The 25,988-nt window shown below is 41.9% G+C and overlaps 1 protein-coding gene across 1 annotated transcript in view; it reads left to right on the top strand.

The window, feature by feature from the left end:
• bsna (bassoon presynaptic cytomatrix protein a) overlaps positions 1 to 25,988 on the top strand; it is a 91,843-nt gene that overhangs the window by 26,427 nt on the left and 39,428 nt on the right. Inside the window, exons 2-4 of the mRNA XM_073818898.1 lie at positions 19,640 to 20,138; positions 22,440 to 23,558; positions 24,684 to 25,133. Of these exons, the coding sequence (XP_073674999.1) occupies positions 19,640 to 20,138; positions 22,440 to 23,558; positions 24,684 to 25,133 (2,068 nt within the window). The remainder of the gene's footprint in view (positions 1 to 19,639; positions 20,139 to 22,439; positions 23,559 to 24,683; positions 25,134 to 25,988) is intronic.

Here is a 25,988-nt window from a genome sequence, read left to right as displayed (position 1 = left end):
CACTTTTCATTCATGAAGATGACATGGACAAAAATGTCTTTTCATGGAAAACAACGTCTTTTTAAGATGAAAATGACATTAAATGACCCATATAACCAGAAGATGGCAGCAGAGGATCAATCATTGGCTGCAGCTGCTATTTCAAATCCCTAGTTTTTTCAAGACGTCTTGCTTTTTGATTTATAATAAAATTACTGGTATAATAAATTGTAGTACTTTTACTGCCCTGAAATATATAGTATAGCAAGTGCAGAAAGTCATTAAAATAAATAAATAAGCTCAGACACAAACAGCCGATAAGGGTGAATTATTTAAATACTTATATCATTTCACTACAAATTAAATAAGTTAAATATTAATGGCATAAGAATTAAATAATGCACTCAATATAAATCAATATGAATTTGAAATATTTTATATAAATTAATAACTAATCTTTTCAGCTTTATCTTGAACTGTAAAAGCTATTAAATAGCCTATATTTAACCAACACAAACTTGTTACTGCTGTAGTTTTGTTATTCTGAATTTAGTCTGAATCATTTAATGCACAGCTCTTTTTCTGACATCAGCTTGTCCGATGTTTCGTTCAGTTATTACTGTCAATCATAGCAATGACTTGCGCATATTTTGCCGATTTACTTGTATTTTTTTTTAAACTCGCGTTTGTCATTCTTGAAACAGTATACATGGACGTTTGGTCCTCTTAGACAAACAAAACTTATTGTGAATGGATTATGTAGAGAAAACAAGCAAAGAACACTCCAATTATGGCACAGTACAGTTGACCAGAAATTACTTAGCTGGCTTGTCTAAAACAAGGAAGTAATCTGTGCATATGATCAATTGAACATTGTTTAAAGGGGTCATTGGATGCAAAGTTAACCTTTGCATGTTGTTTGAACATGTGTGTTGACAGTGTGTGTACACACCTACCCTATAATGATAAAAAATTGGGGTATAGTGGAAATTCACATCAAGTCTGCAGTGACTAAATGATGATATGTCAATTCTATCTAATTTTTTTTTCTTCTCTGATGAAACCTTTTTAAGACTTGGTGAGTTGCAGGCTACTCTCTCCATTTTACTTTATATATCCTTTGGCCAACTATTAGTTAACTATAACTTATTTACAAAAAGTAGCAATTGCTTGTGAGGGCATGCCATTACATTATGTTGCTGAACAAGCCAATTTTCGATTGTGTTATTTTACATCAGTGCTTCCCAAACCTGTTCTGAGGATGCCCCAATATTGAATATTTTAGATGTCTCCCTCATCACACAAATCTTGCAGTCTCTACTAATGAGCTGGGTTGTGTTTCCCAAAAGCATCGTAAGCCTAAGTTGATTGTAGCTCCATTGGTTTCAATGGGTCTACGATGTACTTAGGCTTACGATGCATTTGGGAAACACAGCCCTGATGAGTTAAATTAGGTGTATTAGATGAGGAAGGCATATACATGTGCATGTGCAGTGATGGGATCTGCACATAGAATTGGTCTTTGTGAGCTAATAAGTGTTCATTTATTCATTCCAAAAATCAGTTTCTCGTCACACCTGGAATCCATTTTTATCACTGAGGGCATCTGTGCTACAGCCTTATTTGAGATTCAAAATTTGGGAAGACTAAGATAAGGGAGTCAACCTGTGTTCGTTCTAACATTATCTTCTAACATTGTCTTTGCTTACAATATAAACCACAAATACTGTACTGTACTTGTAGCTGTAATTTCATGCACAAATACTGAGACGTTTGCATTGGTTTACTACCTTAATGTCTGTATGAATGCTCTTTTCTATTTGTGGATGCGTTTGAGACAGTTGTTCCATGGCATTGATTGTATGTGGATGGCCTCTATATATGCCACTAAACGCTAACAGTGTATGATATAATATCTTCCTCAAGAGGGCACTGGCTTTTAAAATGAAAAGCAAAGCAACAATGAGTGGTTCATGTCATTTGATGATAAAAGTTTTCTTAGCAAAACAGCCTATTAGAATCAGCCACCATTGACAAAGTCCATTATTAAACTGCTCCAGTTCAAAGGCAGACATGTTTAAAAGCATGTAAAAGGTCATAAGTACATTTCCCAGTTTTAAATCAAGTGCAGTGACAAATATACATTATAAATACACTACTGTTCAAACATTTTATATCAGTAAGATTTTCAAATGTTTTTAAAATGTCTCTTCTACTCATCAAGGCTGCATTTGTTTAATCTAAAATACAGCAAAAACAGTAATTGTCACGTATCTGGTCTATCTCATCATGAACTCTTGCACACACATTCTGGACTGCAATCCCCATAAGCCACTGCACCAATCACTGCACACATCTGTTCCTCGTTTTCCACTGAACTGATTGCTGCACACACCTGTTTCAAATTTACCCACATGCATTTAAGCCACTCACACACACAGCCACCTTGCGAAGTCATATTGTTCCTTCTGGTCTTTATTTCCGAGCGTTTATTCCCGTGTTTGATTTCCTGTGTTTGATTCCTGGACTACTCCCCGTGTTTTGATTCTAGCCGCCAGCCCCGACCTTCTGCCTGTGTTTGACCACGATTTCTGCCTGCCCCTTTGTGTTTGTTTGTTTGTTTGTTTGTTTGAATAAATGCTGCGAATGGATCTGAACGTCTCTGACTCCTCCTTGTGACAGATGACTTCGCCACACTCAAGGATCCAGCGGCTTTATTCGTCAGCAGAACGACCATCCAAGAATGGAGCTATCAGGAAGTCTGTCCGATCCCGTGAGTCTACTCTGCTCCATTTTTCAAGATGGCCGTCCCAGTGAGCATTATGTGGAGAAATTCATTGCTTATAGTTACCTGGCACCTTGCGATGAAACTATGCTCAAGGAATGTTTTTGGAGCAGATTGGACACTGAGATCAGTTTGAACTTACCTGAGGAAGACCCCAGTTGGACCCTCACACAGTATATAGATTTTGTTTTGCTGTTTTGTGAATCTCCGTTTACTGTGGGTGAGGTAGAGCCTGTTCACAAGATGGCTGCCACGCCAGGGCTACTGCACAAGGTGGCTGCCACCACGCCCAAATTTGCACCCAAGACTTATCAAAGACTAATGTCTAGCGTGGAGGACCCACCGCTGCTGTCGGCTCGAGCAGCTGGTCTCCCAACCAGCCTTCCAGAATCTCCGCTGGTTCAGCTCAGCCTTCCAGAATCTCCGCTGGTCCCGCCCAGCATTCCAGAGTCTCCGCTGGTCCCGCCCGGCCTTCCAGAGTCTCCGCTGGTTCCGCCCGGCCTTCCAGAGTCTCCGCTGGTCCTGCCCGGCCTTCCAGAGTCTCCGCTGGTCCCGCCCAGCCTTCCAGAGTCTCTGCTGGTCCCACCCAGCCTTCCAGAGCCTCCGCTGGTTCCGCCCAGCCTTCCAGAGTCTCCACTGGTCCCGCCCAGCCTTCCAGAGTCTCCGCTGGTCCCGCCCGGCCTTCCAGAGTCTCCGCTGGTCCCGCCCAGCCTTCCAGAGTCTCCGCTGGTCCCGCCCGGCCTTCCAGAGTCTCCGCTGGTTCCGCCCGGCCTTCCAGAGTCTCCGCTGGTCCTGCCCGGCCTTCCAGAGTCTCCGCTGGTCCCGCCCAGCCTTCCAGAGTCTCTGCTGGTCCCGCCCAGCCTTCCAGAGCCTCCGCTGGTTCCGCCCAGCCTTCCAGAGCCTCCACTGGTTCCATCCAGTCGTCCTGAGATTCCTGTCTGCCCGGTTCTGGTCACGGAGGCCATGCATGGACTGTGTGGATTCCCACCCACCCTCCCTGCTGCTCCAGTCCTGCCACCTCTGTCTCCTGACAGTCCCTCTGCTCACCCACATCCCACCTTCGGTGCAGAGGATTTGCCGTGGGACTGCCAGTCGCCATCGGTGTCCAGACTGAAGGATCCCTCACCATCACCTTCAGTCTCAGAGTCCTGGACTCCACCTCGGCCCTTCGACCCTGCGGCTCCACCCCGGCTCTGTGCTCCCTCGTCTCCGTTGTCGGCCGTCGGCCCACCAGCTCCTCCGGGCTCCATCGTCTCTCCGGCTCTGCCCCGGTCAGTCGTCGCCCCAACTTCGCCTCTGGACTCTACTCCTCCGGCTGCGCCTCGTCACTCCGTCCTGCCGGCTCTGTGGACCTCCTCCCTCCCGTGGGCACAGCCTCGATCCTCTGTCACTCCGGCTCCGCTGCGTACCTCCGGACCTCCATCTCCGCCGGGGTCGCCAGAGCCTTGGGTTCCGCCTTGGTCCTCCGGATCCTCTGTGTCGCCCAGGACCATCGACTCTCCAGTTTCGCCTCGGGCTCCACCGGCTCCACCTCCGTCGGTCGGCCCCAGGCAGGAGCCAACCCTTCCTCCACCATGGCTTCTCCCTCCGTCGGCTCCGCCTCAGTCTGTAGTTCCTGTACCCCTACATGGACCTGGCCCTCCATCTCTCCCCCTGTTCCGCCTCCGCTCCACCACCCTCCAGGTTGTATTAGGTGGTTAGAGCGTCTGGAAGCCGCTCCTTGGGGAGGGGCTCTGTCACGTATCTGGTCTATCTCATCATGAACTCTTGCACACACATTCTGGACTGCAATCCCCATAAGCCACTGCACCAATCACTGCACACATCTGTTCCTCGTTTTCCACTGAACTGATTGCTGCACACACCTGTTTCAAATTTACCCACATGCATTTAAGCCACTCACACACACAGCCACCTTGCGAAGTCATATTGTTCCTTCTGGTCTTTATTTCCGAGCGTTTATTCCCGTGTTTGATTTCCTGTGTTTGATTCCTGGACTACTCCCCGTGTTTTGATTCTAGCCGCCAGCCCCGACCTTCTGCCTGTGTTTGACCACGATTTCTGCCTGCCCCTTTGTGTTTGTTTGTTTGTTTGTTTGTTTGAATAAATGCTGCGAATGGATCTGAACGTCTCTGACTCCTCCTTGTGACAGTAATATTGTTTTTATTTTAATTCCAATATTTTTTTTCCAGTGGAATGGGCTGCTGTCACCAGCTGCTGTGACTTATATTGTGAAATTGATTTAATCTATGATTTCCATGTTTATGGTTCTTGTGATGTTTCTTGTTTCCTCAGTTCCTGTGGTAACTTATTTTGTGTTCAAGCCATGTTGTCAGACTCAGAGGTAGCGCATGTTGGGCAAGCTGCTTGGAAAATGTAGTGAGCTAAGCTAACGGTTACTCTTCAGTAAATAAAGCTTCACCACACTAAAGCAGTCCCTGGAAATGTAGCAAGCTAAGCTACAGCAACATGATATCATGGTTTACTACATCTAAGCTACTTTTTTTTTTCTTTTGAACCAACATCACCAAGTAAATGCTCTCTCAGTGATCAATAAAACTGTCAGTCAAGCAGATAGACAGGCTTAATAGTTCAGTTTAATTGTTTAATTAACAACTGTTCCAAACCAATTTGGCAACAGAAATCAATATGATGTACAGGGCCGGATTTACCTCATGTTGTGACATAGGCAAAATAAAATTTAGCTGTCGCCTGAAACCTCCTATTGGTAGTTGGCATTGTGGCTTTATTGTATACAGATACATTTAAAGGTGCCATAGAATGGAAAACTGTATTTACCTTGGGATAGTTGAATAATAACAGTTCTGTACATGGACATGGCATACTGTGAGTCTCAAACATCGTTTCCTCCTTCTTATATAAATCTGGTGTTTGCAAAAGACCACTGAAAAATAGGCTAATCCTAACATAACAGCAACTATGACGTAAGTCTCTGGGATCATTAATAGTTACGCCCCCAACATTTGCATAGCCCAATCATCAAAAGTTCTGCAGGTAGGCTATTGTGAAAAAAACAAACAATTATTATTCATGAACCTTCCAAATAAGGTAATAACAGACAATTTCATTTTAGGGACAAATCCTAGGGTTGTAAATGGACCTGTAAAACCATTTCTGGAGAATTTTTGCCCTTTCCTATGTCATATGCCTTCTATGTAGATATCAGAGAACAATTTTAATTTAAATAAATGGTTATAACACTTTACAATAAGGTTCATTAGTTAACATTAGTTAACAAGACAAACTTTAAAGGGATAGTTCACCTAAAAATGAAAACTGTGTGTTTATCTGCTTACCCCCAGGGCATCCAAGATGTAGGTGACTTTGTTTCTTTAGTAGAACACAAATGAAGATTTTTACCTCAAACCATTGCAGTCTGTTAGTCATATAATGGCAGTGGATGGGTACCAAACCTTTGAAAGTAAAAAAAACCATGCACAGACAAATCCAAAATAAACCAAAATAAACTGAACAGCATTTATATAATTTTTTTACCTTTGATATACAGCCATGTCCAACAACTGTCCCGAGCACGTGCTCAGCATCCGACTCTTTACATGTGTAGAATTTCGCTAGCATGATGTTAGCATTAGTAGCCTGTTAGCATGATTAGCAAGTTACTAGCATGTTTCTAGCATGATTAGCATGTCACTAATATGATTCTAATTGCTAGGCTTGGTTAGATAGCAGTCAGTAATTTTAGTCTGTCTCAGAAGAATAATAACTGTAAGTTTAAATAGCATTTCAGTAAAATGGCTTTCTCAAGTCAACTTAATTACGAGTTCAAGAGCATGTGAGGGGTTTGACGTTGATAGTGTTGCCGTAGAAACACATTATTCAGATAAAGTAGAATGACACATTGTCACAGTTCTGTCTGTTTTGTCATTGGTTTTTCCCATTTGTCTTCCCCCTGTCATTTTGTGATCATTTGGTTTAGCCCTCGTTTGTGTATCACCGTCACCTGTGTTTGATTAGATCGTCATCTGTATCACCTGTGTTTTATGATTAGTATGTCTTTAAAAGTCTGTCTGTGAGTTCAGTTCCCTGTTGGTCTTTAACGTTATTTTGATGTGTGTGAAAGCCCTCTGTGTTCCTGCCTGTTCCAGCCTTGTTCATCTTGGAGAATTCCATTAAATATATTGTTAATTGTTAATCTCGTCCATCGTCTCGTCTCGTCCTGCACACACTCCTAACAGAAAGACCGACCGACCGACAACAGTTTATCCGGCACCTTTCCCTGCGTTTCTTTTCCATTTTTTGTATCAGTGTTTTATTTATTTATTTATTTATTTATTTTTCCCTCATGGATGACCCTGCCGTCCTCATCATCCTCCTGAAGCAGGGGAACCGCTCTCTCGAGGACCACACCAGAGACTTTGTGTTCCTCGCCCCGTTAACGCACTACCCGGACAGCTGCCTATGCACGTTCTTCCGCAACGGACTTAATGACACCATCAAGAGGCAGCTGTCCGGGGAGGGTCCTCGAGAGAGCCTCACCGGATACATCGAGTGGGTGCTGACATGTCAGCCCCGCTCATGACCCAGAGAGCAGCCAATCATCGCCCCAACATGCAGAGCGAGAACCCGAGCGCACCGCGGATGAGGGATTAGAGCCGCGAGCGACAGAACCGGAGTCCTCTCCGGCTGATCAGGTGCGTGAGCCGGATTCTACATCTGCGACGGTGGATTGCGACGTGGAGCAAGTGAGGGAAATGGAGAGCCCTGCCCACTGCAACACCGCTGGGGGTGAGATGAAAAACTCTGAGGACTTAATCGACTTCTTCTCCGAAGTTTTGGTGCACTAATCATGTGATTTACTAGACTTTTTCACGGAGCCACTGGCTGACATAAACTTCCCACCCACCCGCCCTCTTCTGTCTGAATCTGCCTGGTCCCCGCTGGCTCCGCCCAGCCGTCCTGAGTCCCCGCTGGTTCCGCTCAGCCGTCCTGAGTCCCCGCTGGTTCCGCCCAGCCGTCCTGAGTTCCCGCTGGTTCCGCCCAGCCGTCCTGAGTCCCCGCTGGTTCCGCCCAGCCGTCCTGAGTCCCCGCTGGTTCCGCCCAGCCGTCCTGAGTCCCCGCTGGTTCCGCCCAGCCGTCCTGAGTCCCCGCTGGTTCCGCCCAGCCGTCCTGAGTCCCCACTGGTTCCGCCCAGCCGTCCTGAGTCTCCGCTGGTTCCGCCCAGCCGTCCTGAGTCCCCGCTGGTTCCGCCCAGCCGTCCTGAGTCCCCGCTGGTTCCACCCAGCCGTCCGAAGTTTCCCAGGTCATCAGTCAGTCCCCTTGCTCACCCTCAGCCCACCATCCATGCAGTGGGCTCGCCGCAGGGATGCCAGCTCACATCGGTGGCACGGCTGGAGGTTCCCTCAGCTCCGCCTCCAGCCTCCGAGCCCAGAGCTCCACCTCGGCCCTCCGACCCTGCGGTTCCACCACGGCTCTCTACGCCCACAGCTCCACCGTCGCCCGTCGACCCACCAGCTCCACCGGGCTCCATCGTCCTTCTGGCTCCGCCTTGGTCAGTCGTCGACCATCCGCCGCCTCGGGACTCCACTCCTCTGGCTTCACCTCGTCCCTCTGTCCCTCCGGCTCTGTCAGGCTCCTCCTTCCCGTCAGCGTCGCCTATGTCCTCTGTCGCTACGGCTCCGCCGCGGACCTCCGGAACTCCGGAACTCCGCCTCCGCCTCCGCCTTGGTCGCCAGAGCCTAAAGTTCCACCTTGGCCCTCCGGATCCGCGGTGTTGCCCTGGTCCGTCGGCTCTCCATCTCCGCCTTGGGTTCCTTCACCAGCTGCTCTGCCTCTGCCGGTCGGACCCCTGGAGTCGGCGGTCATCCCACCACCATGGCTCCTCCCTCCGTCGGCTCCACCGTGGGCTGTCATCCTGGCTGCAATCTGGGTCCTGCTCTCCTGCTTCAGGTCCCTCCTGTTTCCTCCCTGGCTCCTCCCACCGTCGTCGCCCCCTTGGACTGTCTTTTTTGCCCTCTGGACTTATGTTTTGGTCCCCCTCCTTCGGTTGCGTCCTCCGCCGAAGCCCCCTCCCTCATGGACTCTATGTTTCTGGTTTGCCGCCCCTCTCTTTTTTTCTACGGTGCGAGGACGCACCTATTCGGAGGGGGGCGTAATGTCAAAGTTCTGTCTGTTTTGTCATTGATTTTTCCCATTTGTCTTCCCCCTGTCATTTTGTGATCATTTGGTTTAGCCCTCGTTTGTGTATCACCGTCACTTGTGTTTGATTAGATCGTCATCTGTATCACCTGTGTCTTATGATTAGTATGTCTTTAAAAGTCTGTCTGTGAGTTCAGTTCCCTGTCGGTCTTTAACGTTATTTTGATGTGTGTGAAAGCCCTCTGTGTTCCTGCCTGTTCCAGCCTTGTTCATCTTGGAGAATTCTATTAAATATATTGTTAATTGTTAATCTCGTCTATCGTCTCGTCCTGCACACACCCCTAACACACATGTTGTCATTTCTGAGTTACAACATGGTGTAAATGCAGCACTATATTCTCTGGTTTGTTTCTATAGTTACTGGTCGAGATCACCTGTGACTAGTTTAGTTTAGGGTATATAAACACCCCTGTGTTTTACACTTTATTTGTTGGTCATTGTCTTTACAAATATGTAAACCTGTTGTGGTTTTTTTTTATTATTATTATTTTTTTATTAAATTTTGCAGACATACACTCTGTATCACCTCGGTTACAAAATGAAACAGGGTGTCTGATAAGTGAAGAAACAAGAAACAAAACAAAATAAAATAAACAACAAGCCCCCCACCTGTAACCCTTCCCAAGGCCACACACAAAATAAACAAATAAATAAATAAATTACAATAAAATTAAGGTCTAGTCAAATGATCCCCTACTAAGTCTCTAAAGAGAAGGTCCAGATGATAAATTTACTTGCCCAATAGTACCCAGTATAGGGCTCCATATTTTGTAAAAGGATCCCAATGATCCCTTGTAAGAGTATCTAATTTTTTCAAGTTGGATACATTGCAATACTTCTCGTATCCAATAGTCATGTGATGGGGGAAAGGCATGTTTCCATTTAAGGAGGATTGCACGCCTAGCTAACAAATTGGTAAAGGCTATGACACAGCGCATTGTGGATGATGTAACTGAAGCTGGGGGAAGTCCAAACAGAACAGTCAAAACATTAGGGGCAATGGTGGTGTTGAAGGCCTGCGAAAGTGTTCTTAAAATGTCTGACCAGTAGTCCGTTAGCCTCGGGCAAGACCAGAACATATGAAGGTGATCAGCTGGAGATTGTTTACATCTATTGCACTCATCACTTCTGTTTGGAAATATTTTAGCCAATTTAGCATTCGTGAAATGAGCTCTGTGAAGCACTTTACATTGTATTAAAACATGTCTTGCCCAGATAGACGAAGAATGAACTAAACCAAGGATGTCTTTCCACTGATCTTCAGATATGTCAAAGCCCAAATCCAGCTCCCAGGTTTGTTTAAGAAAATTAATTGGAGATGAGGTTAGGGAGGTTATTTTACAATAGATGATGGATATCAGTCGTCCTTGACCAGGGTCAAAGGTGAGAACTGAATCGAGTTCTGATTCAGGGGGTCGATTGGAAAAATGGGGAAATAATTTTTGAATAAAGTGCCTCACTTGAAAAAAACGAAAAAGATGGCTATTGGGAAGATTGAATTTAATTGATAAGGAAGAGAAAGAGGAGAAGATATCTTTTTCATACAGGTTGTTCAAAGTACAAAGACCCTTACTTGCCCAAATATCGAAGACACGGTCTGAAAGGGATGGTGGAAATAAATGATTATTTAAAATTGGCATGTAAATTGAGGCTTTGTGCAGGCCAAATTGTTTCCTGAATTGAAGCCAAATCTTAATAGTGTTAATAACTATTGAATTGCGTGAAATTTTGTGTACCTCGAGAGGAAGCTGAGAACAAATATTAGAAGGTAAGGAATGAGAATAAGATACCTCTATGTGTAACCAGGTTGGTGGCAAAACACCTGTGGCCGACGCAATAAAGTAATTTAATAATATTACAGGCCCAGAAGTAATATCGAAAGTTTGGAAGTGCTAAACCTCCTTCAGATTTGGGAAGCTGGAGAACTGATTTTCTAATACGAGCTGGCTTGTTACTCCAAAGGAACCCGTTCAATTGCTGGTCTAAATTAGTAAAAAAGGATTTATTAAGACAGACAGGGACATGCTGAAAAAGATACAAAAACTTTGGCAAAATAATCATTTTAATAAGATTCACGCAACCTAATAAAGATAAGGAGAGGGAGCTCCATCGAGCAAAATCTGATTTACATTTGTCCAAGAGTGGTGTAAAATTCTTAAAAAACAAGTCTTTAAATTAATTGGTTATAAATATGCCCAGATATTTAAACCCATCCAAGGCTAACTTAAAGGGGAATGAAGAGGTAGGAAGAGATTTAGCCAATTGGTTTACAAAAAATAACTCACTTTTTTGAAAATTTAACTTATACCCTGAAAGGCAGCCAAACTGTTCCAAAATGCATAGTATAGGGGGGAGAGAAACTAAAGGGTCAGAAAAGGGTCATCCGCGTAAAGAGAGAGTTTATGGACCTGTCCATGGCGGACAATGCCTTTAAATGCCTCATGACTGCGAAGCCAGATGGCCAAAGGTTCAATAGCTATATTAAATAGCATGGGTGAAAGTGGACACCCTTGGCGTGTGCCCTGTTGGAGTAAAAACGGTAGCGAACGAACACCATTGGTATGTACTGAGGCGGATGGGAAAGCATAAAGTAGTCGAATCCAAGAGATGAATTTAGGGTCAAATCCGAATTTACCTAATGCAAAGAACAGGTATTCCCACTCCACCCTGTCGAACGCTTTCTCTGCATCCAATGAAACTATAACTTCAGGGGTGGTGGATGAAGGAGAGAAAAGAATGTTAAGTAATCTTCTAGTATTAAAAAAAGAATGCCTTCCCGATGTAAAGCCAGTTTGATCTAAAGAAATTATGGATGGCATGACAAAAACTAATGAAGTAAACACAAGCGTGTACAGCCCGTCCATAATGTCTAATAAGAGATGTCCATAAATCTAGAACAGTCTAAACACAGGCATATTAAAATGCAACAACCAAGCGACAGCCTTTTAGCCTATTACTGTAAGTCTGTAGGATTCAGAACATTTTACAAACGCCACATCTTCAGTCACTAACCGAACCAGCCACGAATTACTGCAGTGGACACTTCGGGTTTAGTCCTCAGCGGAACGTAAAGATGCAATTCCTTGTATTCCTTGGCTTCAGCGACCGATGCAAGTCCTCTCCGATTTCCCTCCTTCGTTACAATAGTTAGCCTGGCCGGGAACAACAGTGGTGGTTTTAGACCCAGTTTGTAAAGATCAGATAGCACTTCTTTGTACTTGGAACGTTGTTCCATCACCTCTGGTGCGTAATCTTCATAGATAGCAATAGGAGTTCCGCGATAGTAAAGCTTTCCCCTCTTCGCTCTAGCCTCGCGAATAGTCTTTTCTTTCTGCTGAAACTTATGAAGCCGGATGATAACAGGCCTGGGCCTCTGTCCCGGCTTCGGTTTGTCAGACAGCGACCGATGCGCTCTGTCACATTCCGGCGGAGATTCCAGGACTTCGTCCCCAAACACTTCCACAAGTAGGTCGGAGAAGAAGATAGAGGGCCGGGGTCCTTCAATAGATTCAGGTAGCCCAACAATTCTTATGTTATTGCGCCGACTACGGGACTCGAGATCCACAACCTTGGAAAGCAGTTTAGCGTTGCTCTCTGTTAACATAGCACATGTAGTTTCTAAGGCATGTGTGCGCTCCTCCTGCTAATTTGTGTGGGTCTCCAGCGAGGCAATTTTCGAGGTGTGTTCCGTCACGATAGCTTGAATTTGGTCCAGCTTTACCTCGAGAGTCGAAACAGTGGTTTTAAAATCTGCCGAGAGAGCAGCCCGGTGTTCCTCCAGGAGGTTTGCGATCGCTGCCATGCTAACGTCTTTACCGTCATCTCCACACGCCTCAACTTTCTGATCCCTTTTGCTTTGTTTTGCTGATTTAGTTGCCATCATTCGATGTCGATATGTGTATGATTGCAATATTTTCCAATTAACAGCAAAACAGAAATAAGTGGTGGGCTATTAAGACAATTATACAATTAAAATTGCCGGAGCAAGACTCAACGCGTCTTTACGCCATCACACTAAACCGGAAGTTCCCTGTTGTGTTTTCTCCTGGATTCTTTCATGTTGGATTAGTTTCTTGGATCCACATCTGTCTCCTTGCCTAACCCAAGTGGTGGGGAGATGAAGATTCATAAAGCTTTAAAGCTTTCCAGCCAGGTTTCAGGGCGAGTGCAGGGAAACAAATTGAGCTACATAGTTCACAAAGGCTTGATACATTAACTGGGTGTTTCTCAAACAGAAGGACGCAACCAAGTAAGGTTGCATAACTAGGCTTCCACGTCATCAAGCTCTGTTGACGTATTTCAAGGATTCTTAGTAGAGAGTCTTTGTTTTGATGGATGCATCAGGTGTATCCTTCACATCCTTCAATCACCCACAATCACAGTTACTGTGGTCTAGAACCGCCACTGGATGTAAGTGGAGAAGAATCGGTTTGAAGTTCACAACTGCACATCAACTCCCTCAGCTCATAAAATTGCTAAAACGTCTGAAAGGTGTTGTTTCAGCGGGTTTCCACTTCTTGAAGCAGTTTCAGCTGTGGGTTCCTTTGAAGTGTTTGCATTAGCGCAAGTCTTTCCTTTACACATAACACAAAAGGATTTCTGAGGGATGCCATACTAACCCAGTAACAATGACACAATAAAGTATGTAGTACAAGAACCTGACAATACTGAATTTACAAGCTTCTTGGTCTTTGTTCTCAGGTCTGTAAGTCCAGAAGTCTGGTCTAGTGCCTTTTTGACCATCAAATTGAGCACATGCAATACAGATGGGGTGTTTACATTGAGCTTATTGGCACAGGCCAACATATTGGCTGCAACTGTACATGTTACTTGATGCCTATATGCCTTTATGCTATTCCCCATTCCTTCATGATAGCAACCTTAGCTGCTGCCAAATCTTCTGAAAGCAGGGCCATATCATAAAAATCTGAATTTTTCCGTGTTTAAGTGCTATAATCAGGTCCCCGGTGCATCTACCAACCCAGAAAAAGTGGGACAGCCCAGTAACTTTGTTTTAGTAAGCCTTTCTCTGCAAGCACGTGAAAAAAAAAAAAAAACTAATTAGAGTTAAGCCAGTTGGTGTGGTAGCCTAAGGTCACATTGTCATAGGCCATTATTGTTAAGATTGTTTATTGTTATGACAAAAATACAAAGTTCTAGATGGCTCAATCTAACCCAATCTGACATAATGACATCATTATCACATGGCACAGCTGATTGGTTCTCTCCCGTATTATTAGTAGCCAATGAGCTCACTGCTCAACATTCAAATATACGACGAGTGCTTGCTATAGCAGTTGCATCGTGCTTCAGAAACCCCCCATCTTTCCCAGCTCCACCAGTACAGATCTCTTACAAGGTGATTCATGTATGCTATATGGGGGTCATTTCATCAGGGGCAGACTTACTGATTTAGGGGCCCTAAGCAAACTCCAGGTATGGGGCCCCAACACAGTGTTCTCTTTTACATCTAACCCTTATTTTGTTTGCTCACTTTCACAGTTTATTTATCCATTCACAACCAGTAATTAGTCAACCTGATGCTGCCACATTAGGCTACCCTTTTTTATTTGTTTGTTTATTTTTTGTGGATCACAAAAGACGAAAAAAATGCTTGCAATTTAATAAATTGTAAACTTATTCGATCTTTTTACAAACATTAAATTATCCCATACAACTCATTCCATATTCCAAGTGTTCTGAACGCATACAGGGTTTGCCAAGAAACTAATCGAAAATGGAATCTATTATTAAGTGATCTCCAGTTATCACATTTGTGCATTTATACAAGTGCATTTATAGCCTAATTTACAGTAAGTGCATTTTATATGAGTGTGCGGAAGTTCTCGCCGGTACGCCTAGAAAAAGCACACAAAAAAAGTCATTTGTAACATTAAGACAAATAAAATTATGATTTGAAACACAATACTTTCTTTACTGAGGTGAATATCTCTGTTCTGAGACAGACAGTAATATACTGCCTAGAATACACGCAAAGTTTATATGAGGGCATTTCTTACATGCCCTCTCATAATCGCTAAAAGCTGTCACTCACTTCAGTCTGTGATTGGCTACATTTTTCAACACTGCATATATGTTTCAGCAATATCAGATGAGGACCCCTAATTCCTAAGCGGCATGTATTTTATATATGTTATATATGCAGCAGCAGCATGTCTTACATGCTCACAGCAGCATGTTGTGAATGTATTGGCAGCAGCAGCATAGCAGATCTATTCTGCAAAGACCAAACACATTAACATTGTCATGTACATTACCATGCAATCCCTCTGAGAGTTGTAATGAAATGTTATCAAAATTACCTGGGCTGGTTGGGAGATAGGTGTGAGGATAAATGTGTTTTCTCTTTGTGTATTCTCGTGAAATGTGTTTCCAATTTTACAAATTGTGTGTGCGTGTGTTTTGTTAGCAATGGGGTTATAATGTAATAATTTGTAAAAACTTGTGTATATATTACAATTTCTTTGTATTTGTCTTTTTCTTTAAAAGTCTTTTGGTTTAATTTCTCTTGGCATCTCAGGTTTTAATAGCATATGAAATGATCAAGTATTCTGCCCAAAAATTATTAAAGTCTTCAGGTCAGGTTTTGCTCTGGCATTTAAAATACTGCCTTTTTCCTGAAACTTGGTATTTTGGTACTGTGAATATTGTTGGTACCTCTACGACAAATTGCTTGTGGTGTCCCTTATTTGTATGCTTTGTAGGTGTCTGTTAAATGATTAAAGGGATAGTTCACCCAAAAATGTAAATTTGATGTTTTTTTCTCTGCGTACCCCCAGGGCATCCAAGATGTAGGTGACTTTGTTACTTCAGTACAGAAACAAATATTTTTAACTCAAACCATTGCAGTCTGTCAGTCATATAATGGCAGTGAATGGGCACCAAACCTTTGAAAGTAAAAAAAAAAAACGTGCACAGACAAATCCAAATTACACCCTGCGGCTTGTGACAATACATTGATGTCCTAAGACACGAAACGATAGTTTTTTGCGAGAAACTGAACAGTATTTATATCATTATTTACCGCTGATACACAGCAATGTCCAACTGTCCTGACCACTCTGTCGTAGTATACGCAAACGCCGGAAGGGGAAAAATGACAGATCGATTCCGGCGTTTGCGTATACTAGAGCTGTAAATCTTTGCCCGAACCCGACGGGACCCGACGGGTTCGGTCGGGTTCGGTCTTAATTTTTAGCATTCTGCACGGGCTCGGGCTTGCGCGGTAAATGAGTGGTCAGGTGATGCGTTTCGTCACTCACTACATTGAAACGGCTGTCATGGAAAATGAAACGGATGTTCTTAGCTGGCGGAACATCAACAAACCATCCTACCCAAAACTTGCAAAATTAGCCAGATCAGTACTAAGCATCCCGGCCAGTAGCAGCAGCAGTGAAAGGGTGTTTAGTGCTGCTGGACGCACCATCAGTGAGCGGAGGACCGCGCTGAAGCCATATACAGTGGATTCAATAATTTTCCTCCACACAAACATATCCTAATATTAGTGAGTAAAGGTTTTTTAATGTATAACTAAATATCAATTGAGTCTTACATGCAAAAAGTAAACAGAGTAGGCTATATAGGCTAATGTTGGCATTATTTTATTATTTCAACTGATGTTCACCGTTGCATTGAGACCGTGGAGAGAAGTGGCGAAGCAAATACGGCGGAGCCTTTGTCTTAATTTCGTTATTGACACCTAATATCTTAATTTAGAATGTATATTAATTTATTTTGTTAAGAAACACTCATTTTTATTGGCGCGTTGGCCTTATATTCCTATATTTGATTGTGGAGAGAGGCGGCCGCATTCGTTTGTTTTAGACAAGTACCTCTTTCGTTTGTCTAATCTCAATGTTATATAACTTTTTGTTTTATGTCGTTATTCCCAAATACTTAGAATTTATCTTGACTTAATTTGTTAAGAAAGACTCTTTTTTTATAGGCCCGTAGCAGGTCTATTTGGGCTATATTGTAGGTTATGCCTAAGCCTATTTGAGCGCGAGATGTCGTTACTGAGATGGTACAATGTTAGAGGACTTATTTAATTTCTTTGTTATAACTTCCTAGTGGCCTATAGCCTAGTCATTAATAATTTATCTTTAAAAATGTATAAATGACTCATTCTTGACAAAAGGCAAAAGTGCTGTGTGCGTGCGCACATTTCAATGATGTCGGGCTGTAAACGGGTTCGGGCTTTTAAAAAGCTGTCAGTCTCGGGCTCGGCTCGGGCTCGGGCTGATTTCGGTCGGGCTCGGGCCTTGTCGGGCCTAACTTTTAAGGCCCGATTACAGCTCTAGCGTATACTACTCCAGAGCATGTAACATGTAATGTGCCGGATGCTGAGTATGCGCTCAGGAGAGTTAGACTGCTGTATATCAGCTGTAAAAAATAATATCAATATTACGGTGCCCGCCAGGGGACACCTTCGGTTCACTTATGTTTGTCGTGGCCACGAGATATTAACTCGTGGGAACGTAATATTATGTCGTGGGAACGTGATATTATGTCGTGGCCATGAGATCATCTTGTCGAGGTAACGACATCCTTATGTCGTGGCCACAAGATGCGATGATGAGGGAACGAGATCCATTTCTCGTGGCCACGACTTCTTATGTTGAGGAAACAACATGCATTTCTCGAGGCCACGAGTTTAATACATAAACAAACCTGCGTGACCATAGTAACCCAGGATTATCAGAGATAGGTTTATTCATATTTTATTTTTAATTAAGAAATTATTATATTAATTGTTACAGAAATTAATACAATATTAAATTATATTAACAATGGGCGAAGCTGTATATGCCAGTGCTGTCTGTGTGCGATGTAGACTATATAGACCTATATTAAAAAGTTTATCATGAATAAATATTACATAAAGTACATCAAATAAAATAGTCCTACAGGAAACATTTTATGCATCTCAGAGTCTTTGTCCATTAACTGATCCTCCTCTTTCCGTAATATTTTTATTATTCGTTTATATTCGTTATTTTCCCCTTCATTTCGATCTCCTTAACGTTCTGAATGTAGGTTCTATGACTGGGATTTTTACAGTTCAAAGGCTGAATTTAACATATACTGTATTTTATTTAGTCTAATTAATAGACAAATATAGTATTTCAGTGAAGAGTGAATTATTCACGTAGTTTCATTTGGAAATCATTTATCGTCACACCATAAAATAGGCCTACATGACATTCCTTCTATTAACTGATCGTCTTTTTTCCGTATTTGTATTATTATTATCATCATCATTATTATAATTATTATTTATATATATATTATATACGTTTATATTCGTTTTCCCCCTTCATTTTCATCTCTTTACTTAACGTAGGCTATATGGAAATGATACTGTAAATGCTTGACATGCTATGACTGATTTTGACTGGAATGTAGTTTAAAGGTTGGATTGAACATATTTTTATTTTGTTTCATCTAATAGACTAGACTATATAATACTGTTAATATTTATAATAATTATAATAATGATGACGATAATAATAATAATACAAATAAGGAAAAAAGACGATCAGTTAATAGAAGGAATGTCATGTAGGCCTATTTTACGGTGTGACGATAAATGATTTCCAAATGAAACTACGTGAATAATTCACTCTCACTGAAACACTATATTTGTCTATTAATTAGACTAAATAAAATACAATATATGTTCAATTCAGCCTTTGAACTGCATTCCAGTGAAAAATCCCAGGCATAGAACCTACATTCAGAACATTAAGTTAAGAGATCGAAATGAAGGGGAAAATAACGAATATAAACTAATAATAGCCTACAAATATTACGGAAAGAGGAGATAATGGATAAGACTGGGATGCATAAAATGTCTACATCGCGCACAGACAGCATCAGCATTCGCATATACAGCCTCGCCCATTGTTAATATAATAATTTAATATTGTAACAATTTCTGTAACAATTAATATAATAATTTCTTAATTAAAAATAAAATATTAATAAACCTATCTCTAATAATCCTGGGTTACTATGGTCATGCAGGTTTGTTTATGTATTAAACTCGTGGCCTCGAGAAATGCATGTTGTTTCCTCAACATAAGAAGTCGTGGCCACCAGAAATAGATCTCGTTTCCTCATCATCGCATCTTGTGGCCACGACATAATATGACGTTCCCACGAGTTAATATGTCGTGGCCACGACAAACATAAGTGAACCGAAGGTGTCCCCTGGCGGGCACCGTACAATACTGTTCAGTTTCTTGCAAAAAACGACTGTTTCGTGTCTTAGGACATCAATGTATCGTCACGAGCCACAGGGTGTAATTTGGATTTGTCTGTGCACGTTTTTTTTTTACTTTCAAAGGTTTGGTACCAATCCACTGCCATTATATGACTGACTGACTGCAACGGTTTAAGTTAAAAATCTTTGTTTGTGTTCTACAGAAGAAACAAAGTCACCTACATCTTGGATGCCCTGGGGTTAAGCAGATAAACATCAAATTTTTGGGTGAACTATCCCTTTAAGTGTAATGTATATTGATAAGTGAACGTGCCTTTTTAATGCCATGCTCCACACTTGAAATGCTACTTAAATGACTGACATATTAAGAGCAGGCTGGTTACAAAGGTAAAGGTTGTGCAAAAGAATAATTAGATGTTCTCATTCTCTCCTGATCTTTGTGTTTTATTCAGGCTGGCTGGAGGGGGAGGACCACCAACAAGCCCAAAACTCGGCTATGGAACTGGTAGTGATCGAGGGTCAGGTGGTGACTTTGGGATGGGTGGCATTCAAGCAAGTGGAAACCCTTACAAAAAGCCAGTTCATGATGGACCTAGACATTCCCAGACGACTTCTACACATCAGTCTCAAATTCAAGCTTCATCAGGGGCCATGGGACCCACCCAAAGCCCTGGACAACATGCCTCCAGACGCAACCTCCAGGTGGACTTCAGCAGCAGCAGTGGTCGAACAGGACGCTCACCGTCAGTGTCTCCTGATAGAGCCAGTGCACCAACTTCACCATACTCAGTTCCCCAGATTGCACCAATGCCTAGCAGCAAGCTCTGTCCAGTTTGTAATACTACAGAGTTGACAAATGTTGATGGGACACCAAACTTCAACAAGTGTACACAGTGCCACACTACAGTGTGCAACCAGTGCGGCTTCAACCCCAACCCACACCTTATAGGGGTAAGAATTTTGAATAAATAGGATTCCTACTGCATACATTTTTTATTCGTATTGATTATGTTTTAGTTTGTAAAGATTATCTTCTAATAATCTTTTAGTTTGGCATGGGTGTCTTCTGTGGCATACTCCTTTGTTTTTCATTCAAATCATTGTCATTCAGTGGCGTAGGTATAAAATGGCAATGCATCCAAATGTTGTTTTCTCAAGGTTAAGTGAAAGTTTTGGTTAAAAAATAAAATAAAAAAATACATTTCTTCAGCAATCACTATTGTTCTTTTAGAGATCCCTGTTGAAAAAAAAAAAACATCATATGCTAATTTGAAGCATGACTTCTGGTTTGAGCTAGTTTAAGCTGGTTCTTAGCTGGTCATGAGCTGGTTTAAGATAGTTATGTGCTCATCCTGAGCAGGAGCTAGTTGCTTAGGACCAGCTTAGGACCAGTACATGACCAGCTTAAACCAGCTCAAACCAGCAGTCATAAATCCCAGAGGAAAAATGTATTGCTCAGAGTTTGGTCTTCATAAGCTTAGGAGACTTAGTTGTGATTCTGATATAATACTCATTTTAGTGTGAACTGTGTCTCAAATGTTTCTCCTTAAATAAAAGTAGACACAATTGAGACATGAGAAAATTCTGAGAAAAATGAGTCCAAAATGAGAATGGACTGTAAGAAACATGGGAGATCTCTTTAATGTCTTGCTGTAATCTCTTACAAGACACTTTAAAAAAATTTAAAAAATGTATTATTGCTCAGAGGTTGCTCTTTTTTTTGTTACAACATTAAGACAGTAAGACAAGGGATAGGGAACATTTGAACATGAAAAGGGAACAAAAAGTACCTTTAGCTGGGACTTAAACTCATGCTGTCTGATCTGCAGTTGTGTCTTCACGTCAATGTGCTGCCCACAAGGCTATGGCTCAGACAGAGCATATTCTACACTGAGGATACTAAGGGCCAATTCTGTTAAGTGTTTCATTGAGATATCAGCTTTGTCCTCAGATGTCTTCAATTGTTTTTAGGAGAAATTTAATTTTTACTAATAATGTAAATACTGAAACTATTATTTAAATTTAAATGAGGTTACTTTAACTTCAAATGGAGATTTTTTTTTTTTTGCTTGAGTCTACAGCTTCTCGCACTTTTTTGGAAGATGTTTTGGAGGAGATCTCATAATCTTCACACATTATGCTTCAATCTTTTTTCTAAATCAAAAGACTCCAGTGGTCTCACATTTGTCTCTAAAGTTTAGAAGATAGCTCAAAAACATCACAAACCATGTTTAGATTTTTCTCCTAAACTAATGACTTTGGTGGTCTCATATTTGTCTCCTCTAAAGTTTCAAACAAGATCTCAATAACATCACATACTGTGACCAATTATTTTCTACTAAACTAAGGACTCTGGATCTGTCATATCTGCCTCTTTTAAATCTTTAAAAGACATCTCAACAAAATCACACACTCTTCTAAAGTTTTAAATGAGACAAATATGAGACCACCTTTAGTTTAGGATCAAAGTCTGAGCACAGAGTGTTGTGTTGATGAGATCTCTTATAAAGCATAAAGCAGACAAATATGAAAGATCCAGCATCTCTAGCTAAAGAGAAAACAAATCTGAGCACAGAATATGATGTTATTGAGATCTCTTCTAAACATTAGAGGAGAGAAATGTGACAGATCCAGAGTCTCTAGCTAAGCAGAAAAATATGAGCATAGTGCGTGATGTTGTTGAGATCTCTTCTAAAGTTTTGTAGGAGATAAATGCAAGAGTGTGTGATGATGATAATGAGATCTCTTCCAAAGCTTTAATCTCTATTTAATGTTAAAGTAAATTTCTGTCTTAGGAGAAATATTTGAGATATTAAAGAGATCTCATTTTTGATTTTTCTTTCCTCTGGGATGATATAGATGGATAAATCTAAGTTTGAGGTGTTGAGCTGTTTGATCATCATAAGTCTGAGAAGTGCCCCGCAAGTCAATCATACCTGTGGGAGATGCCAGAGAAAGCATGAGATGAAACTTCACCTGAATATCCTACTAAATTCACTGCTATAATGCATAAGGTCTGCACAGCGTGAAGGTAGTGAAAATGCAGTATTTATTTGAAACAGAAATAGTAAATTGTAACATCATGTCTTTACTGTATTTCTTAGACATGTCATGTGTCCTTGGTCAATGAAAATATCTTTTTTTTTTCTTCAAAAAACAAAACAAAACAAAAAACAAGTGATTTAAATTGAGCATTTAAATTGAGTGTAAATCTGTTGATAAGTAATGCACTAATATGTGTTTCTTCAACAGGTCAAGGAGTGGCTCTGTTTAAACTGCCAGATGCAGCGGGCTTTGGGAATGGACATGACTACACCGCGTTCCAAGAGTCAGCAGCAGATACATTCTCCTTCTCATCAAGCTAAGGCCGACCCCGTACCCAAGACCCAACCCTCAGCTCAGGCTCAGCCCACACCTCAGCTACAAACCCAAATGCAGACACAGACAAATATTCAGCCTCAGACTCAAACTCAAGCTTTCCCTGGGATCCAGAGACAGATGGGTCCTACTGGACCTAACCAGACTGGACTTCACACTGGGCCACAAACTGGTCTCCAGACACAAAAAGAACAACCACAAGCAGGAAATTTACAATCAGGTTCCCTGTCGGGGTCCAAGGATACCCAGAGGCAGGTATTGGGACCAAAAAGTCCAGAAAGGGTGGTTCAAACAGGACGGATTCCTCATCCAGGTGCAGTGCCTTTACCTGGCTTAGCAAAGGCACAATCACAGTCTGATCTGGGGCGCAGCACTCCAGTACGGTTTGGAGGTCAACCCGATAAGACCCGAAGTGCTGGAAGCTCCCCAGCTCACCACCCACCATCCCACGAGGCACCTCAAGATGGTTTAACAAAGCTGTTTGGTTTTGGGGCATCCCTTCTAAATCAGGCAAGCACCCTCATTTCTGTTGATCCTCTTCCTGGATCTTCACCTCAGCCCTCACCTGCCCGTAACCAGAGTGTCCAGGGGACAAAAGTGATCTTTAGTGATGCTAATGCTGGAGCTAGTGCTAAAACTACAGCAGGGCCACCTGGCTCTGCCAAAACAGGCCCAGGCGGAGTTACGTTCCCCAAGGGTCCTGGAGCCCCTTTCCAGAAACAACCTCTGCAGCAGCAGTCACCAGTCCACCATCAAAAAGGGCCGAAACAACAGCAGTCGCCAGCACACCATCAGACAACACCGCAGCAGCAGTGCCCACTAAAGCAGCCTCCACCTCAACCAGTCATTCAGAAACCAGACGTTACCTGCCCACTATGCAAGACTGCGTTCAATGTCGGATCAACAGAACCACCAAACTACAGATCTTGCACCCAGTGTCACACAGAGGTGTGCAATCTTTGTGGTTTCAATCCCACACCACATCTGGTGGAGGTAAGGCGCTGCACAGATCTTACTCATATACTGTATGTAATGGGCTGATGCTATTTCTTATTTTTGTTTCTTCTCTCTAATTCACACCTTTTCTATCTTTCTCCATCTTAAATCCTTGTGTTTTATTTTGATATGGACAAAAGTTTCTTTTTAAAATTTCTTTCTTTATTTATTTATTTTTTGTAAATGTTAACCAAATTCCTTTTAGAAAAATATACTTTTTACTAAAAATGGGCAGAAAACAGTGTTTCCTTTTCTGCTGGCAGTAATGTGTGTGGTGGGAATCACAGGTGATGTGCACTGATTAAGTCATTGTTTACAGAGAGAGCCACAGACAAAAGTGTTGTGTCTTATGCATGGCTGTAGTTCTCTAATCTCTAATTTTGAAGCACTTTCCAAAGGGCTGCAGGTTTATGAGCTGCTGCTGATAATGCATGTGTTATGATGTGAGAGAGCCTAGCTATAATATAAAGTTTGTCTAGATGACCTATATCATGTGTCCATATGAGCAAGTGAAATCACGTGGAAGTCAGCCCTTAACAGTATGTGGATGTGTGTGTAGTGCTGGATATAGGGTGGCATTCAGAATGCAATCAGGTTTACTCATCATTTACACTCATTTAAACATCATGTCATTTCACCATGTCGGTCATTTAGACCATTGTCAGATTGGGCACCCTGATTCTAGTTTATGAATTGGACCGGCTACTGCTCTGTGAAGCCAGAGGTAGGGGGAACAAAAAAAAAAACATTACAAGTAATATAATTATATTAGATATTATTATATATTCATTACATACAATAGATTCTGACCATTTAAAAAAAAAGAAAAATCAGACTTCTATTGAAGGAGTCATAAAGCTACAACTGCTCCTCTGTGTGTGTGGTGTGTATGCTTGGGTGTGAGAGAGGTCACATCCAAGCTAATTTGACTGTCTCTGGTCCCAGTAAAAGTGATAATTTTGTTAATATTCAGAGTATGTGCAAAGTTTATGCTGAAAACAACGCTTATATTTTTAAGAGCAATAACACTAATTAATCTGGATAAATAGAAAGGGAAAAAAAAGACTATTCCAGTTTTGTGATTTCTAAGTATTGAACTTAAACTTACCTGTTGTTTTGCAGAAGAAAGAATGGCTGTGTCTGAACTGTCAGACTCAGAGACTGATGTCTGGTGGGCTTGACCCTTCTCCAGTTCTACCTTCATCACCCAGCCGTCAACCAACGGGTTCACCTCGGCATCAACAACTTTCAAGCAAGCAGCATCAAGGGCTCCAGACAATATCATCACAGCAGAAACCTGTTTCTCAACAGAGTGGTTTCTCTTCCCCCATGGCCAGAGCAGCAAGCGATATAAAAACACAGCCTGCTACAGCTACAACTCCTCCTGTGTCAGCCACTACTGCATTTACTGCTGAAGAAGAGAGGAAGGAAACTGCACCCAAACTAGACAAAGGGCCTGACCTTGACCATAGGGACAATAAACCAACTCAAAAGAGAGGAACGACTGAGTCAATCCAGACACCTTCTAAAGATGAAAAGAAAGAATTACAGAGTATTACCAAATATTGTGAGGTAAGTCATCGGGTCTTAGTAGTTTATAGAGATGCACCTATCTGGATTTTGGGGACCGATCACCGATCACCAAAAGCTGTATCTGCCGATCCCGATATTACCGATCACAGCGTCAAATCATAAATTCTTCAATATTGTTGTCTCATGTACAAACATTGACATTGTATTATTAGTATAAAAAGTAGGAAATGAGAAAGTATCATGAATTGACCAGTTTTATTGCAGGCTGAGGCAAATTTCAATATTTAACACTCTCAAGACTCTCAGAGACAACTTGGACTCAGCTTACATAGAGTAAGTGTTGCTTACTATCTTAAACTGTCTTTTGGCAGTAATTATGTGTACAACACAACATTTTACTCTTTTAGAGTTGACACAATTTGTAAACTATGAACCTTAGTTTTCCTGTGGAAAATGGAGTTAAATCTTAAAATAAAAATATGATTATGTGCAAAACACACATGTGCACCATAATAAACATTTAACTCTCAAGAGGCTCTTTCTTAGAATCACAATTTAGAGTTTAGCAACAAGCTTTTTGTGGAAAAATAAAATAAATATGCCATACATATACATATACATATACATATACATATACATATACATATACGTATACATATACATATACAGGGTGTGATTTGTGAAAAAACCAGAGGGGGGGGGGATGCTTGAAAACTTTTTTTTCCCTCTCTCCATAGGCAGAGGTTGACCAAACTGTTAGTGTAATCTGTTAACAATGCGCATTATATACCCGTCTTTTTAGGCAAGAACCAGATAATGAGTGTCAGGTCATGAAAATGTCAGGTTTTTAATACGACGGAAGCTGTATTATGTGATCACAATTTAATAAAAACA

This window comes from Garra rufa, chromosome 15, assembly GCF_049309525.1.
Source record: "Garra rufa chromosome 15, GarRuf1.0, whole genome shotgun sequence".
Lineage (NCBI taxonomy): Eukaryota > Metazoa > Chordata > Actinopteri > Cypriniformes > Cyprinidae > Garra > Garra rufa.
This window is presented reverse-complemented; position numbering and strand designations above follow the sequence as displayed.